This window comes from Conger conger, chromosome 3, assembly GCF_963514075.1.
Source record: "Conger conger chromosome 3, fConCon1.1, whole genome shotgun sequence".
NCBI lineage: Eukaryota > Metazoa > Chordata > Actinopteri > Anguilliformes > Congridae > Conger > Conger conger.
Window position 1 is genome coordinate 22,738,779 of NC_083762.1, and position 19,164 is coordinate 22,757,942.

Consider the following 19,164-nt stretch of genomic DNA (forward strand, 5'->3'; position numbering starts at 1 on the left):
ACTCAGGGCAAGTGTATGGGTGGACACTCCAATATTAACATATGCTGCGCAGATGCCATTCCAAAAACTGAATTTAATATTGTTTAATATTGTGCCTATGCAAAATACAGTCCTATCATCAAGGTTTCCGATGCTGGCGTGATGTCATGTTTAGCAACAGAAGGCCATTTCCATCCTCATCTTCAGAGCTTACACACCATTCAAATGAACGCTCCCATCAAAAAGAATCCACAGGAAGTAGAGCTCAGTGCTCTAAGCCACACAGATGAGATGAGCATGTTTGCTTAGCCGAAGGCACCTGATAAAAAATATTTAATTAAGCTATGGAACCAGCCATCTTATCAAGCCTGGGAGCTCACAGCCAAGTGAGGATCAGTGATAACCGTAGCAGCCCTAACCACAAACTTGTCTGGTAGCCACATTTAACAAACATTAGACACAGATTGTTTCTCTCTGTTCACTTCATCAGCGTCTGGAGGAAGCTGGAGTAACTTGATACTGAAATGCAAAGTTACCACTTCTACTGTATTACTACACTTTAATCTCAGTGGTTAAGCCTTAAACACAACGGAAGAGTTTCACATGCGGGCTGCTCCTCTGGGCGGTCTTTTCCCAACATGTTTAATAAGGGGCGAATGTCTATGGCTGTGAGGCAGATGTCGGTAGACAGGCTGCTGATTGTCAGCTCTCCTGACGAGGTTCTGAGTGACAGTATACATGGGTGTGGTCTAGCCTGGCTGCACTGAGCCGGTCTCATTTCCATATAATAATAATACTGGCCAGCAACACTGGCTCTGTTCATAAAAACTCAAAACAATATTGGACACAACTGGTACAGTGATGTAATATCTGTAATGTCTACACAAAATTAACCCCCATAAAAGCAGACCTCATTTTTGACACACAAACTAAAGAGGTTGCATGAAAACAACCTCTTTGAATTTGAATTTTGGGGTGAAGATATAAATGAGATCTGGGTCATTAAAAAAAAAAAAAAAACAGTCTCAGGTGAATCTTTGAAGACACCTGAGAAGGATATAGCTTAGCCTGGTGAACATCAGTCTTTTTTTAATGTGTTTTTTTTGTTTTTTTGTAATGCATGCGCCTCCTTCTCGGAACGGGTGGAAACACTCACCCACTTTATCAAAGGCCTCACGCAGCTCCTCCAGCTCATCTTTCGAGATCTTTCCTGCCATCTCCTTGGAGACAACCTGCAGCTGCTAGTCCGAGAGTGTCAGTGATCCTGAGGAGAGGGAGAGGAGCAGGTAGAGTTAGCAATAAGTGCAGGGGCTGCACACGCTCAGTAAACAGCAACAGAGCAGTAAAACAGGGCAGACTGACTGACTAAAAACGCGACACGGAAATGTTTTCTTCATAGTTCTTCCCCAGAGCTCAACACTAGCTTCCTACTGTATATGAATGGTCCTGCGACCTGTTCCATTGCTTGTCTCTACACTAGCCAGGCCATTCGTTGCCACTCCGCACTTGCTTCACTTGTTTAAATGATGAGAGACTGGCATGCCCACAATTCAGTAGAATACATTTGCTTTCTGATGCAAAAAACAGCATCCTACATACAACACATGCAAAGCTCTCTTGAGCAGGTCTGGAACCTGCACTTCTCAATACAGTATGCTCTTTCTGGATGGACAGAAATGGCCTGACTGCCCAACACCTTAATGTTCTTTTCAGTGCTGTCAGTGGCAAGCTAGTTGTCAGTGGCAAAGCAAAGCCTGTGCTCACTATGCATCACCCACATCTATTACACACATCTGTAAATCACATCTCTCACCCACATCTATCAAGCACTTCTGTCACCCATAGGTGTCACCACAGCATCCATTACATACATCTATACAGTATGTACAGTAGTATATTAACCATTTCTATCAGGCACATCTGTAAAGTACGTCTATCATGAACACTTCTAAAGCACATCTCTCACCCATCCCTTGTGCATACCAATAATGTAGGCCTACGGTAGGCTATATCATGCATGAATATCACTCATGTATCCTATATTACCCATACAGGTCTTTTCCCCCCAACATATATACCCAACTACATAATATCAGTGACTGCACTCACCAGTTCCTCTGACAAATACACATGATTCATCACAATAATCAATCTGGACATCTTATTTTAAACTACAGGACCATTTTGAGCAATTACAGTGAATCTCTCACACCCTATATTCGCTATTTGCGGCTTTCAACTTGACGTTGAAGAAGGAAACGGTCTGTGTTCCTGAGGCTTAGAAAGACAAAACACTGTGGTAATTGCTGTAATTATGCCTATTCTAGCCACACAAGGTAGTGTTTTGGAAATCCGCACAGCAGGGCAGGCACTCTCTCCCCAGCTTCAGAGTTGGCGCAGATGACGCCAAACCAAAACAGACTCCTGGACTCTGGACATATCAGTGCTGCTGGTCTGCCCCAGAGCAGGCTGGGTAATGACCACTGCTTGAACTGACCACAGCATTTGCATTTTTTCTGTTTGTTTGTTTTAACATCAAGCTCTGTAACTCCTTACTGTAAAGTCAGACTGAGAGGGTGCTCACTCGCTAAACACAAACACACAATGTCCAGAAGAAGCTGAGCATGTGGACAACATTTAAGCTAAATATCGATGGACTCATCAATAAGAGTTGCATGTTTTTTCACACACTGAAATTTCTTAACCAGCACCATATTTTGTAATTGTATCATTCAAAGCCAAAAAAATTATTCCAAAACCCAATAATGTCGCAATAATTCTGTGCCAGTAAAGTTATTCTTTAGAATTACATTTTGGGCACACAAGGTTTTTTGGCAGCATATTAGTTTCACTAGTAACAAAGTGTCAAAAAAGGGTGTTCAACATGTACTGGAATCCATCTACAGTGAAGCAGTCTAAAATACACAAAAGCGAAGATCCCGTAGGTGCCGATAAACTAAAACAGCTGCTTAGTCATGCCGTCCAAAGTTGGCCGTCTCTCAGCTTGTGCGTTAAGTTCAGCACGTTCAGTCCTCAGTCCTGGGACCCATATGGGGCCTGTACTCGATTCCCAGACTTTCTGAGCTGTGGAAATACTCCTGCGGATCAAACCACCCCTCTGTTGCACAACTCCTGCATTCCCTTCCCCGTCAATGAACGAAAGACAGCAGGACATATCTGCACAGGCTTCAGCCTGTTGCACCACCAGTAAACAGGTCCCGGCAGGCACAGTGGGAACGTGTGTACCCCCATGGGTAGTATGAGACTAGCCTGGTTTGTATCACACGGAACAAACATGGTGCTTAAAGAGCCTAGGGAAAGGGGCTCATAAAGCAGGCAGTTGTGGGATTGATTTCCAGATGGGGCTAGTGCCACAGAAGTCATGAACAAGGCAGCTACTTCAAAACATACCTTACTATTGTCAATCGCAGTCATATGGCCTGTAGCTAATGTATGCTGTGCAAGTTGCCCTGGATAAGGGACACCGCTAATAAAATTAATTGACATACATACCGTATGTAACAACCAAAGATTGAGGCTTGAATTGGGTAAAGATAGAATAGCCCCCTTAAATTTTTAAGGCTGGGTTTTTATGAGCATACTGTTGCATAACAAATGAACAGTTCCTCCCATCTTTTCCTTCAACTGCGAGTTGCCTGTGTCAGACAGGAGACAAGGACACAGATTCACCATTTAACATATAACAGTAGACATTTCATTCACAAACAGAGCATCGGTGAATGGTTAAAGAAATAATTAAATTCTCTTGTCATTTCAGATTTCCTTCAGATCCGCACACAAATGCATTCGCCACCACAAACTTATTTTACATATGAATCATCTACTTTATATACCCTGAAGCAACTGAGGTTAAGTACCCAGCTTACCCCACCCTGCTTTACCTTCACACTAACTAGGCCTAACACTCATGTTAGCATCTTTGGCAAAGCATCTCTTGACAGCAGCTTAGCTCAAAATGTGGTGTTCAGGGGAGAGCTCACACAGCAAGGCAAGCAGTTTCCCACTTCTTCAGCCTTCATGAAAACACAATGATAAACAATCCTGACTTTTGGTCTCACCCCTTCGCTTGCCACACCTCAGCATTTCATTCAGGCTAAAGTGTACAGGACGTACAGGCACAAGCCCCGAGCAACCGTGAGAACGGGGTCGAGCCGGCTCAGGGAGGCTGCCACGCCTTACGCGGGGCCCAGAATCCACTCATCTTTTCTCCTGTCCCCTGCACCCAGTGCACTGCTCAGCTACATATACACAAACCATACATGTACCTTACCTCAACCCCCATTAGCGAGGACAGCAAGATAAAGAACAAGACACAAGAATAAGATGAAAGCCAACGGTCCAGGGAGGAGTCATGCTCCCCTTTACCTTAACCCAGGCCCCGCTCTGCTCAATAAAACAATCCAGCTCAACAGAACTAAGGGACAAAAATTTCCCTCTTTAACTCAAGTCAAATCAACAATGAAAACACACGGCAAAGAAACAGAAAAAACTGAAATCCTTAGATCCCAGGGAGGGCTGAGCAGAAACGGACGAGGCGCAGAGTCCACCCCGGCCGGTGTGTTCCGAAGCGGGGGAGATAAAGAGAGCAGCAGTTTCCACGCGCACAACAGGCACTGATACTCCAGCGCCCCAGCCTTCCTGACCCCTCACATCCCTGAGCCTGCAGACCCTGGGCTGGATTCAGCAGCAGCAGGGCGCGCGCTAAAACGCTAAATTCGCCGCGTCCTGCCTGAGCCGGTCGGGACGGCGCAGCCCGGCGGCAGTTCTGACGGAGCGGGACACACCTGTGAGAGCTCCCTCAGCGATGGCGAGCGGCAGTCAGAGAGCGGCGAGTGGCGAGTGTGCTCCCTCCACACCCTGCAGAGCTGATCTGGAACTCCTGCATTCCTGTCTGGCTCTCAAAGACTCGGGGCGGCAAGTCGCAACACTTCCTGCTCCATTGTGTGTGTGTATGCGCGCGCGTGTGTGTGTGTATTTCACCTTCACTATTCTCACATAGTTTGAACAATGTGCGCACACACACACACACACAAAGAGGAGGGGAGAGAGGAAGAGAGAAAGACTCTCTGTGTCCTCAGCAATCCTGTTTCAAATGACTACAGCAGATACATGATGGCATTTGCTGTAAACCCAGAAATTACAATAGCTTGCAGCAGAAGATCCATAAACTGTCCATAAACTCTGAAAGCAGACAAATGTACATGGGTCTGGAAATCAGGTTAAACAGGCACTCTGTGGTTTTCTTAATGGCCTTATTTTCCCCCAAAAAAAACACTTTTTGTATGTTATTTCAACATCGTTGGCTAATATCACATTAACGCCTGAGAGCTTTACCAGGCTGATCACTTTCACTTCTGCAGGAAATTAATGGCATGCACCTTTGGCTCTGACAATTTTGCATGGCATCGTAATTATTTTTTATGTAAACTGAGGTGGTATGCAGACAGAACAATTCTCAGATTACAACATGATTAGCAAATCCTCTTGCTGCACACACAATACAACTAGTCACTTATCTTTGAGTGGGGGGGATATCTAAACTCCATTATCCATCATCTCCCTTCACAGCCAAGTCACATCTCATTTAAGGTGTCGTGTTCCCTGACAGTTTCACCCTGCAATTCATCAGGGTTGCTACCAAACCCTCTCCACGCCCACAGGCAGAGACCGGACACAAGGATCGCCCCCTCCCAAAAGGGCGGCACCACCACTCAGAGCATTCTGGGAGCTCCCCCTGAGAAAGCATGAGGAGTTTTAAAATAAGGCTAAAATAACTCATTTAAAATTATATGAATGACCAGAGCGGGCAGAAACAGACAGATTTCCCTGCCAGGAAACCTCTGCCCCGAACACCCCCGAAGGCGGTTTCACTGGCTGGGTTTGCGGGGTACGTGCTAGTGGGTGTGGGGGTCTGGCGCGAGTGAGGGGCTGCTGCCGGGCTTTGGCCGCCGACGGGTGGCTCCTGTCTGGGGTTTGAGGGAGGGACGCGAGGCAGTGGTTCACCAAGTTATTTTCACCAATGGTGAAACTCCTTAATTCGCTGACTAACTGAAGGACTCGGCCTAGGTGTCGCCGTATCTGATGCTGAAAGTTGGGCCTCCTGTTTTGCAAGCATTTAAAGCAGTATTGCATTGACGTGTGATGTTGCATGTGGACCCATGTGTTTAAGGAACTCACAGGCCACATTTTAAGCAACACTGCCCAACCTCTACCGAAACCAAACCTTCAACTCAGTCCAACTGAGGTTTATGAGGTAAAAAGGGGAAGGGCAGGAACCCATGCAAGAAAGATGTCATGAGAAAGATGTAGGCCTACAGGCAATGGGGTGCGATGGCTTATGAAATCCACACCTACAAACAATGAAGAAATGACATTTCAACACAAGCAAAGCTTACACTGGGGTGTCTATGATTAATCTCGGGTCCTACCTTTGTGTAGATCACAGATGTCAAAGGTGTCCAGTCCTGGAGGACCAGTTTTCAGAGTGTTCTCGGCACCAGTGGGTTTTTTAAGTCATTGATTAGCCAGAGAATCTACACCCCCTTCTCAAGGCTTTAATTGGCGAGTGATTGAAAGGAAACCACAGAAACCTACACATGGTGGCCCTCTGAAAATTTAGTTTTTGACACCCCAGCTATAGATGGATGTGGCAGATATATTTTTTCTAAAATAGATTAAGGTATTGTGCAATTGCTGCATTTCCAATATATTGTTAACCATTCTACCATATTTACTCTATATTTGTCTGAAAAATGCAAGCGTCCACTGAAATCACACAGATTGACTATCTTTAAACTGCAACTTGAGACATTCACACACAATTGGGGATGTCAGTGGAGGTAAGCCGCTAAGCCTGATCGCTTCAGGGTATAGTCACCGGCTGGGTAATATTCAGAGAAAGCCCATCCAGCGCTCCACAGTCAGTCTTTTAAAACACTGCTTGTGCTAGGAGGCAGTCCTGGGTGGCTGGACCTTTTAATGCAGGCACTGCTGGGTCCAATATGAGCTGTCATTACCCGACTATAACTGGGAGTTCACAGGGTGGGCGTAAAGTGGCCCGGATGCCCGCAGCTTCTGCTTCATAAGTGCCCCCTAGTTGTTAACAAAACTTTAAGAGAAGTCTCAACTTCCTTAGGGAAGCACAGAGCTGTGGAGTGAGACAGGATGTCAACACTAAAAAGTATTCTGTTAGACTAATCCCCCAAGCAGTAAAACATTACAGCAGTTACTAATTACTCAAGAAATCACAACAATAGTAAATTCCCAAGAGCAATTTCTCCACAATGTTTACCAAAAACCAATCGGAATTGGTTGATTCACCACTTGCTCAAAAATGCTGAAGGAGACGGCCTTTGAGATTTTCACATTCCTTTCAGCTCATGTTACAACACTACACAACCAAGCTCCTCAGAAAACCTGTCCTAACTTGATATCTGATTCAGATGGCTGTCGAAACCTGTACTTTTTTGGGGGGCGGGGTTGGTGGACAGACCCCTGCCGGACAGAGTGGAAAGCTGGGATCAGCTGGAATTTGCTGCCCTGCTGTGCCTACAGAGCCCACACGAAGGTCAGCGGAGAGGCCAGTCTTCATCACACTGGCGGTTCCCGGATCAAACAGAGCGCAGTCGAGTCTTACTCTCTGGCAGTTGAGAGTAGTGTGGACCTCGAGGCTTGGCTGCTCTTGCGTGCGCTCCATTATGATCACGGGCAGTGGAACTTGCGATTTCCTCATCGCTTTCCACCTTATCTACGACACGCCTCTTGCTCCACAGCTCGTTTCTGCGGTACCAGGGGATGCTGCAATACCGCCATCTTCACGGTCTGGCTGGAAACGATGGGAGTAAATCATTTTTTCCCCTTTCTGTGAACATTTAACATTTAAAAGCATGAAAAGAAAAACACCAGACATTTTCCTTGGGAAATGCTGGCCTAAAAAATGCCTTTTACACTGCACAAAACAGCAACTGCTCAGAACATTTTTAGCTTTGTCTACAGCTCTTTTCTTCCAAGGCCTGCTTTAAAACTACAACACCACAGAGAGGTGGCCTGAGGCTACAATACCTATTTAATGCTCGGCATTGGTATGTCACACCCAACGACGCTGCTCCAGTACAATTTTTGCCACTAGAACAACAATAGCAAAAGAGCGTGATCTCACCCATGACAAAGACTAAAGACTGGTGTGAAAATGGCACAAGATTCTGCAAAATAAATGTAGGCCACCCTTGTTCAGCTCAATAGCTGTATCAAAAATAGCTAAATCACAGATCTGGCAAACAGGTGCCAAGCATTACACACCTCTCCCATGACTAATAATTATACCATCAACAGGTAGAGGATCAAACCCTTCAATTCACAGCCTAGTACGAGTCTTTACAGAATCAAGGTGTGGCTGTCACAGTGCAGCAGTCTCTAAAGTGGACTCACTAGTAGCTCCGGTGTTAAGCCCACACCAACACACTTTAAAGAACATTCGTAACAAGAGGGCGCCTTCTGTTTCAGACAATGTTATTTGTTTTTCATACAGCAACAATGAAAATGATTTTGCAGTCTGCATAATTCAAAATTCATTCCATTCATCCATTTATTCATCCCACAAGCTTCACTCCACCCCTAAACCATACCACAGCTGTAACCCTCAGAGTAATTACACACATGTGCATTGAGACAGAATGTACCTGGCTTCTGTTTCCACACCATTTATGGAATTTCTAACTTACTGAAATTGAGACCAACGCTTAAGAGATCAAATACAACATCAGAAAAGCACAGGGGCCTTTTTAAAACGCTTTTAAAAATCTTTTGATCTCTGTCCCATTCTCTCTCAGTAAATACAGTATTCGGCCACAACCTTTGAATGAAATGTTTCGGTGCTCTCAGATACCATTCCTCTGTCCCTGTTCTTTAAAGCATTTGCTGAAATTACCCTGCTGAGTATGGAGTATGTCATTTGAGTTCTCTAACGGGGAACAAAATAACATCAGAGAGTAAACAAATTAATTTTGAGGTCAACCACCATACCCAGTCACAGATAATGCACTGAGATTATCAGACATACATAAAAGGGAAATGTTAGATTTATAGAAAAGAAAATTAAATAACTGCACAATATTAGATCCCCCAATCCCATGAAGAGAAGCCTTACATTTACATTCACATTTTTGTCATTTGGCAGACGCTTTTAATCCAAAGCGACTTACAAGTGCATAGGTTCTACCATAAGTCAGAGCATCACATCCAGAAACTAGCAAAATACACAGGAAATGCTGTTCTAAACATAGTTGTCATCAGAAGTGCTTTGTTTTTTTATTTTTTTATTTTTTTTTGGGGGGGGGGTTAGACAAGGATAGGGATATCAGAAAGGAGGGGCAGGGGAAATCAGGAGGGAGGACTGAGGTAGAGTTTGAAAAGGTGGGTTTTGAGTCTGCGTCAAAATAGGGGGAGGGATTCTGCTGTTCTGACAGTGGTAGGCAAGTCATTCCACCACTGAGGAACCAGAACGGAAAACAGGCGTGAACGTGCAGCTCGACCGCCAGGGGCACGTAGAGAGGGAACCGTAAGGCGACCAGAGCTGGCAGACCGGAGTGGTCTAGCTGGGGAGTAGGGAGTGATCAGGGATTGTATGTAAGGTGGGGCAGTCCCCATAGCAGCCTGAAATGCCAACACTAGGGCCTTGAAACGGATGCGTGCGGCAATAGGAAGCCAGTGGAGGCCAATGAGAAGCCTTAAACTTTGAATTAGAAGAAACAGAAGTATATGCACAGACACAATGCACAAAAGCTTTTGTCATTCCCCTTTCTTTATTCAGTAAGTCTAAACAGCACCACAGCAAAATCACTGACATGATAGGGACAAAACCCAAACACTGACTAAATATCACTCTTAAACACAAGGGGAGCATGTGGGCAACTTCGTGCAGCACATGGGTACATTAGCGTAGACGCTTCTGGTAAACAAACATGAATTGATTTGTTTAGCTAACAAAAGGGCCGAGACAGTTTCATACCTGAGCAGTTTCTGAATGTAGCTTTTCTCTCTTCTCTTCTTTAGTTAAGAAAAAGACTTGGTGACATTGTCTGGAAGGACCAAAAAGTAGTCTTTTGCTTAAGTCTCTCTGAATTTGACTATTTGAGCACTAAACAAATGTTGTTGTTTTTTTACCCCAGCCTTACCCCATTAAAATCATGTCTACATGTGTCCTTATACACTCCTTGCCTACTGCAGTCAACATATGGCTCATGCACAACTTGTGCCAACATTTCAAGCTTAGGGACAAGAGCACCTTTCACTGTGGCGAGAGGAGGAGATATCTCTCTTTGCTGCCGGACAAACATCTCCTTCTCCCGGATACAGCAACATTGTCCCTGCCTTGACTCCATGGTTACGCCGGCGGATAGCCTACGGTGTTGCCTGTGTGTATACACAGCCCTGCTCATGAGTGCCTTCTAGCCCTACCTGCATGTCACCACGAGGATAACACTGACTGTTAAACACAAGATGATAGCAACAAATGAAGCTAATACATTTTTGAGCCAATACTCACTTCCTTGCAGTAGGTAGCCTGGGAGTCAATTACGGTATGTCAGCAAGATATTTCTATAAAGCTAATACATTCACTTCATGTGTATGCCATTTTGTTTAAAGGCTTAATGCCTTCACAGACAGCATGTGTTTATAAACTGTTTCATGTCAGTTTTGCCAGAATGAAAAACCAGAAAAAGCCAAAAATAAGACCCTTTTAGTACACTTCGGAAAACCAGTTTTTATATGACTGATGCTCTGTGATATAAATGTGCCAAAGGCAACAATTTCCTGCTAAGTTAAATTTAGACCAGCTTCCTGTTGTTTAAAAAGAGACTGCTGTGCTCCAGCTCATACTGAATTTTGGGGGGATGCACTCAGTATAACTGCCATTGTTCTTTGTTCGCATTTATGAAACTTACAAAAATAGTGCCGATTAATTTGGGATTTACTGAGAAATATTAATTAATATTAATTTAGCGAGAACAAGAACTGACAATAAAATGTAAATAGCCAGTATTCAAGTGGAAAAGTCTTTGATAAGGCTGCCTCACTTAACACCAACACACATTTTACTGATAAAACATAGCTACAATTCAGAGACGTAAGCCCTTACAGTCATAATAGCAAATATAAATATTCACACAATTCAAGTAAAACGAAAAAAACAAAAAAGGCACGACAAAGTGAACTTTGGCTCAACTTTCCAACAGCAGTCTGGGAGTCTGATGCTAGCAATTCAGTAGCTAGGCTAATGGCTTGGTTAAGGTTTAAGTACAAGTTTCTGATTCATTAACAAAATTTCACAAAAACCTATTTGTATATCTGAGCAAATTTTTCACTTGTTAAAGCTCCATTGTCTACTCCATCAAGGGAAGAAAAAAACTAGCATGACTGAGCTGATGCTAGGAATTGCACACAGGCTTTATGCCTGCTGAAGTCAGATCGTGATCCATACAATTTGGGTGCATTTTATTTTTATTAATTTGTAGAAAGATTTTGAATGCTAATTCTACTACTTTGCACATACTGACGTACATCGCTTGAATGGTGATTTGACTCTCAAATTAGGATGTGATGCAATCCATTTTCATTTCGATAAACTCTTTTTTCCTCTTCCCGGCAAAATTCCCCATGGTTTTTGTGTGTGCTCATGTTTTACTTAAGATTAAACTAAACCCCTTTGAGGACATTTTTTGCAAGTATCTTGTAACTGAACTCCAACTCCAACTTCTTCCCTAAACTCCAACTGGTTCCATTCTGTTCACGGAACAAAACCTCCCACCACAAATATGCCAAATCCACAGCATGACACACAGTACTGTCTTTCATACAGGGAAGGGGGCAGACTTAATTTAATAATCAGTCACAAGTCTGAGAGTCTTTGTTTTTGTAATGTAGCCCTGCAGAGTCAGGTCAATGACACTGACGACTAACTAACAGTCTTCAGCTGAGAATGCCACAGCTGTCTGAAACATACAGCATTTATATGGCACATCTATACTGCACTAATTGCAGTTGTAACAGTTTGCGTAAGTTACTTAATTCAGTCAATAAAAAACTTGTAAAAGCCTGGGCTTCCCTGGAGTAAAATCCAGCTATGAGCAGCTTGAAATGACCAGCTACCAGCTGTTTCAAAACCTAGCTTTAGCAGTTTTTTCAGCAGGGCTTACTTCCTTTCTCTTTCTTGCTGTCATTTCAGTTTGTTTCAGTTGTTTTTTTCTTTAATTTTCTAAAACTGCAGGAGCTGCAAAACCAGCCCGCTGTGTTCTGTCTGCCAAACCCGACCCTGCTGGGAGGGCATCTGTCAGGCGTCTCGCTCAGCACAGTTAGCATATAGCACTATGGAGAGTGAGGGACCAGGAGCCTCAAAGATGTGCTCCAACACAAACAGTGCAAGGAAACACAGCCACTGGAAGGAAAAAATATAATAATTCAAGTCCTCCTTTCACGAGACATGCTCTTTAATAACGGGAGCTTATAAGGAGCTGGGAGTAGTCCCAACCAAGTCATGCTCAACTCATTCCAGTAAACCGACGACTCAATCTGTCTTTATGCAGTACGACAGTGTCTTTTGTCTGCACGAAGGTCACATTGTTTTGGGGATTTCTTTTTAATGAACACATTGTGGAATTTGACTTTCCCAGGCTTGATAATGGACGATCCTCTATTTGACAATGTAATAGATGGGAACAGTAAACAAAGCCGTGTCAGTGCTCAAACACGAATTCTGCTTTCTGCTGATATCGCAGGCTCACAGAGTCACTTAAAACACACCTTCTATCTTACAGTGTGTGGTACAGGTTAGGTTTTTTAATTAGGATAATGAATATGATAGATGATAGCTTCCAATATACTGTGTTTGGGGCAGCCTGTTGCGTAGTGGTTAAGGTAACTGACTGGGAGACGCAAGGTCGGTTGTTCTAATCCCGGTGTAGCTACAATAAGATCTGCACAGCCGTTGGGCCCTTGAGTAAGGCCCTTAACCCTGCATTGCTCCAGGGGAGGACTGTCTCCTGCTTAGTCTAATGAACTGTACGTCGCTCTGGATAAGAGCATCTGCCAAATGCCAATAATGTAAATGTAATGTAATGTATAGCAAGGAAGGTTTGGAGCAGCCAGGAGCAGATGAGAATTACTTGCAATATTTTCAGAGCTAACAGGAGGTGCTGAGAGGATTGTAATGTGGAATAAAGATGATTCTATCTGGAACATGGCTGCCATCAAGCAAGCAGCAGGAAAGACTTCAGCGGTCACCTCTGGTTTTCCTTCCTCACAGCGACCAACTCAGAGCAAACATGCTGCCTATTCACAGTAAAAAAAAAAAACTCAGGCACTCTGTGCTGAGAGGTATACATTTTCATGGAATTTAAGGAGGTACACCTACAACATACTCTCAGCCAAACAGGGAGAAACACAGATGACATGCAATCCACACCAAACACATGCTGAGAGTAAACAGGTATAATGCCACAGACAGTGATTTCATGGCAAAGCATGTGTATGTTGACTTAAGATTAGGCAAAGCTTAATTTCTATGTACCAAGAGTGCTTTAGAATGGTACTTGCAATCATTCCTCTTATTCTTTAATACAAGTGCTTCAACGATCCTTAGAATATGAGTACAACAGTGGACAATTGCAGAGGACAATTGCAGTCAGAACCACATCATTATAATGTCTGTATCTGTCTGTACCAGGAAAGTCAGCAAACAATAATTAAATGAGGTAGCTGAGCCTTCACACTCAGGATAAACCAGATACCCTAACGATACTCTGTCATCTCTTATTCCGTTCCTTCACTCTGGAACCGCCACTCGAGATATCATCAGTATTTCCTTTAGTCTGAACTGGGGAACTGCCTCAGTTATGTTTAAACACTGTGTGGACTGCATGGACCACTGAGAAACAACCAAACCCTCACTGGCACTAAAATGCCCCTGTGCACAAAGTCAGACACAAGGCCCTCCTGGCCCAGGTCCCAGTACAGGCACTGAAATGACCACATGCTCCTGTCCCAGATCACTGACATCATCTCAAAGAAATCTGCTGATAACTACCTGCCACACATAAAGTGAAAGAACACAGCAGTTCTACAACTGGACTGCCACATTACGAGCCATTTTTTTTTATGATCAAGAAACAAAATCAAATTTTAACTGAATCAAAAACACCCCAAAATTAACTCAAATCTAAATTACAATGAATAAATGTAGTCGAAAAATAAATGTAGTAGAGCGAAAATACTTTATCATGGCATTTTATCATGGCAAAAGGCCCCTTCAAAGAAAGTATTTAGAGGTTAATTTAATTTCCTGCATGGGTAACCACACATCAAGGCCAGACCTACAGACTGTGTGTGCGTCAGAGGTCCTTTTACGAGTAAAGAACAACGAGACAAACGCAGGCGGATGTAAATGGAGGACGTAGAGACGGCTGCAGCGGAGAACCTTAGCGGTCAGCCGTGAAGCGCACGGTGCTTAGCATGCGCGCGGTGCGACACTGCAAGCAGCGGAAGGCCCCACCCCTCCAGCCATCCAATCAATCACTGTGAAAGCCCTGCAGTCAGAGACGCGTGCGGGAGGAGAGCGAGGCTCCGGCCACGCCCGCATGCCTCGCTGCAGCATGTGAAGGGACAGGGAGGTCTTCCAGGCACCGTCGGCTTAGCAGCAGCAGGGATGCCGCGCCCAAAGAGCCTGACTCTACACACCTGTCAGCGTTGGTGCAATGCCAGACGCTGGAGCGATTTTTCAAAACCGCACCAGGAATTTGTGCCCTACGTTCCTTAGTTTCAGTCAGCAAAGTCAGAGGGAAAGTCAAAGAGACGCCATTCCTTTTAAGGCTTGATTTCCACCATGACTACGATTGCCAAAGTAAAAACCCAGCAAAGTCATTCCTGTCTGACCACAGCTCAAAACCCGAAGCCAAAGTATTTCTGTTTTTAGGGAACATGTGGCTCTGCCCCACATGCTGTATAAGCCAAATGTGCTACACCACCTTCAGCAGCCATATAGAGCTCCTCTAGACAGCTGCCATCTTCCTCTGAAATCAGTGGAAAAACAGGCTAAGTACATTAGACTTCATTTCCTCCAGCTGACAGGCATCACACAGACAATCAGGTCTGGGACATTACTGGGACGAAGAGCCATCTTGCCATAGAACAAGATGTGACAGGGCGGACACGTCCTTTCTAGAATCCCCCCAAGGTAGCCAAGGTAAATTTGCTGTTGGACTGTCGTCAGCCTTCTGTAGTGACCTTTGATAGCTTCCAGTGCAGGCACAGGTAGACGCCGTATTTATGACGAACTTGATTACTCTTAAGCTTTTACTTCGCTGAACTTCGCATAATGCACAAAAACAAAATGTAGGTTAGCCTGCATAAGTTACATCAATCCTTTCACTCAGGTAATGTGGCCTATACAGACGCTTCGCAATTTACTGTGTTATAATGCATCTCGCCTTCTTCTCCACATAAGAAGCTTCTATGGAGTAGCCTACATGACACAGTGCCCAAATTTCAAATTCTTGGTTAAATGAGATTTATAAATATTGCCATGTGCAGGTAAGAGTGTAGTATGCAATGTCTCAACATGTAAATGCCTCTACAGAAGCAATGTCAGGCATGTGGATGGCTTGCTTTTCTACATGTTGGTGAAAGCAACTGGCGGCCGGCCAGTGCCAGCTGATTTGCAGTCATCAGCTGCTGATGTCTGAGTTCTTCCCTAAACCCACATCTTTGTACCAAATGATTCACTATCACTGGGCAGACTGACTTCATAAATTTTGCCAAGGCAATGCTGCACAGAGGACACACAGGAAGCAAGGCAATCAGTATGCATGCCATTCATGTATCTTTCGGTTGTCCTGTTGGGTGCACAGCAGCTGTAAATCATAATCAGGTTGCCAGATCTACACAAAGTTCAGTAAAAAAGCCTGAAAAACCAGCAAGGGTTTTACCCCTGAGTACCCAACCCATCTACATAAAGGAGGATGGGCGTGAGCTGCATGGACAGTGATGGGCGAGAAGGGGAGATGGAAATCTGTTATCGTAAGATAGTGTGGTCTGTGGGAAGTTTACCCAGATAAACAGGTTAGGCGAGCACATGCATTATAATAACACTTTCACTTGAGTTTTCAGTTCTCACACATTCAAAAACAGAGGCCGCAGGCAGTCTTCACACAAAATAATGCAAGTGAACAGCGTGAATAAGCTGAAAAACTGAGGATACAGTCAATCAATCCTGGGATTGGTTCCAGCTGGGCTCAATTTTCTGTGCATGTGATATTTGTAAAAACACATACTATTTGTCAAGATCCACTACTTCAACCAATTCAAGGCACCAGACCATAAAGCTAAATGTACTAGGCTATATCACTGTCCTAGACTCTAATTCTAATCAGTAGAATGATCCATCATTATCCATTATGCAAAGCATTTCATATTTCTCACAAATATCTTTTATATGAAATTAATGGACAAACACGTTTCCTTTGATCTTTATAACATGGAAAACACACCTCTGGCTATGTATTCATTTTAGAAATAACTTACAGTAGCTATGTACGTCTACGGTTGAACTCTGACTGTAATATGCGACCACGATTCTCTCAACAACGAGCGCCTACTCCTCCAGCCACTTCCTGAGCAAGCAATGCGTCAGCTCCTTCGGGAAATGAAACCGAAATAGCAGGAAACCTTAAGACCACATAATTGCGTACAATGGCCAGGATGACTGTTATATTGTGTGGCTGATGACAACCTGTGGGCTTTCAGAAGAAAAATAAATAGTAGTCGAGAGATGCAGACGTGATGTTTGTGTGTGGCCGATAAAAAAAAGCCTCGTTCTGACGAATAATATAATGATAATAGTCTGGTATGGTGATTGATAGGGCATGAGCAATATAGTCAAGCTCTCTTGAGAGTATCATATCAAAATTCAAGAAGAAAATGAAAAAGGCTGCATCTTTAAAAGGAGTTATGACATGTGGCACTTACTAACATAAAGTAACAGTATAAACCATTCAGATTATAGTAGGAATCATTGGCCTTCAAATTGCGGTTAGTCTACCGAGTGTGATTGGAGTAATTAAAGAGGAACGCCCCGTAGGCTATAGCGACCTGTTCAACGGAACACGTCACAAGCAATGCTTTTATAAGCGGGATGCTCATAAAATGTTAAATGAAATGGAGCAATACAATGGGAATTTTGCAGATGTTTGCGTGTTAACTTCACTCTCCTATCAAAGCCCGTTCACATAAAGCATGATATCAGGTCGGACTAATATTCAATTGGCTTTACTTTAAAAGCACGCGTGCCACCAAGAATTTAAGTGTAGCCTACGCTGCCTCTTTTTCGCAGAGAAAGCTACGCGCTCAGGAACACGTCTGTGCAGCAGTGCAATATGACAGCCTCGCAAGATTAAAACTCAGACTAGCCTATATCATATGTTCATATTATTAGCTAACGTTTCTTACATTCTCCCGAAAGTCCCGAAAGGTTTGTGTGATGATGCCGCTGCACTGCATCAGGCTAAATTGTATTGGGCTTCCCCTCTTTGCTAAGCAAGCGAAGTTGCTGAGTAGTAGATATATCCTCTGAGGTGGAGGATGGACAGCGCATTATTCACACACTCGCAGAGAATGACAGTGCATGGGGGAGCTCAGCGGCACTCCCTCATTTAAATCCGTAAACCCTGTGCTTCTTATGTACCTTGGAAACTGCGGCGTCATGGGTGCCACAACATTTATAAAAATGCATTTTGATTTCAGATTAAGTTCGCTACATTCAATAGTACAAATGCACAAATGGGATATTAAAGGCTAACTTACATACCACTGTAGCTAGCAAATCAACCTGTTTGAGAAAGAACGAGCTAACTCCTTTATGTTGAACTATTAAGATTCGCTATCACGTCACCAAAAAAAAGTTATTGGGACTGACAACTCTGCACAAACTTAATTTACGTAAAAACATGGTTCATCCACTCCCTCACCCTTGTGAAAAAATAAAGACAGGACTTTTTCACATTACATTCCTACCATAGCCAATTTAGTAAAATCAGACTCGCGATGAACGCAGATTACGTGTAAATTAGCAACGCAGTAAACAAAGAATCGTAACTTGGTGCTCGGCAGCCGGGGAATTCTCAAGTTGGCCGTTGCAAGATAAAGGTTCTAAAATGCATCTTCACACCATATGGTTTACACAAATACTGCGTTCTACCTAGTTAACTCTTGTGTAAATGATAAAAACGTGCAACTTACTTTTTCAGCCCCTTTTTTGCCAAATCCAGTTAATGTACAGCTCGTTTCTCATCAGCTATTTCCTTGCTCCTCCTGCATAGCCTACACACGATTAAAAAATTGGAATGTTGAACTACGCCCACTCCGACTCTAACTGGTCAAAGCCCCACAAAGGTACTCATACTGCCAGAATATGATTGGACAACGCGCTGTCGACTCATCGGGAATGTGTGCTTTTGGGAAAACAGTCAGAAATGGAGCTTCCTCTTCGAACAGCAGCGCTTTTACACATAGTTCCAGAAAATAAATAATACCCTACAAATACACGTTTCGTTATTATTCTTTGGATTTGGTTTGGCCAACATGATAAACTTATTATATTTTAATATGTGGAATTGAGATTTTATAAATGTTTGAACCCGTTTTGGATTATCTGTAACAAAATGAGTTGAAAATTCACCTCTGCTTGTACAAAACCAGGGCAAACAAGGTCAGTCGTGCCAGACTAAAATATGGAGTAGGCCTACCTCTAAACTTATTCTCGTGGACTTTCTGAGATTTACCAAAATTACATGAACTGAATGCCCCAATAACAGCCATTCATGCCATTGTGTTCAAAACACGTCTCATTGCACAATAACAAAAAAATATACATATATATGTTTTGGCCAGTTGGAAACAGTAAGCCTGAAATACTATTTTTAAGAATCCAGAAAGTGAATTCAATTAAATTGTCTAATATAAATTTTTAGCTCAAACATAGTAGTGAGAAAGATCTAAGGGAAGCATTCCTAGATAGGTAAGGAACAGAAAGGTAACAGTAAGGTAAAGGGATGTTGGCCAGATTTAAAACATTTATTGAAGAGGACTATCAAGCGAAGCCAAGACAAACACTTTGTG

At 43.4% G+C, this 19,164-nt stretch overlaps 1 protein-coding gene across 4 annotated transcripts in view; it reads right to left on the bottom strand.

Moving 5' to 3' along the window:
• The window catches only part of LOC133123772 (plastin-3), a 33,536-nt gene extending 15,118 nt beyond the window's left edge, over positions 1 to 18,418 (bottom strand). For 2 of the 4 annotated variants that reach the window (XM_061234297.1, XM_061234300.1), the window contains exons 1-2: positions 4,785 to 4,942; positions 1,136 to 1,243 (exon numbers count right to left, since the gene is read on the bottom strand). In XM_061234297.1, coding sequence (XP_061090281.1) covers positions 1,136 to 1,196 — 61 coding nt within the window. In that variant the 5' untranslated portion in view covers positions 1,197 to 1,243; positions 4,785 to 4,942. Of the gene's footprint in view, positions 1 to 1,135; positions 1,244 to 3,492; positions 3,622 to 4,784; positions 4,943 to 18,285 lie in introns of those variants that run through there. The other 2 variants (XM_061234298.1, XM_061234299.1) reach the window with 2 other exon arrangements.
• Positions 18,419 to 19,164: the final 746 nt, after the last annotated feature.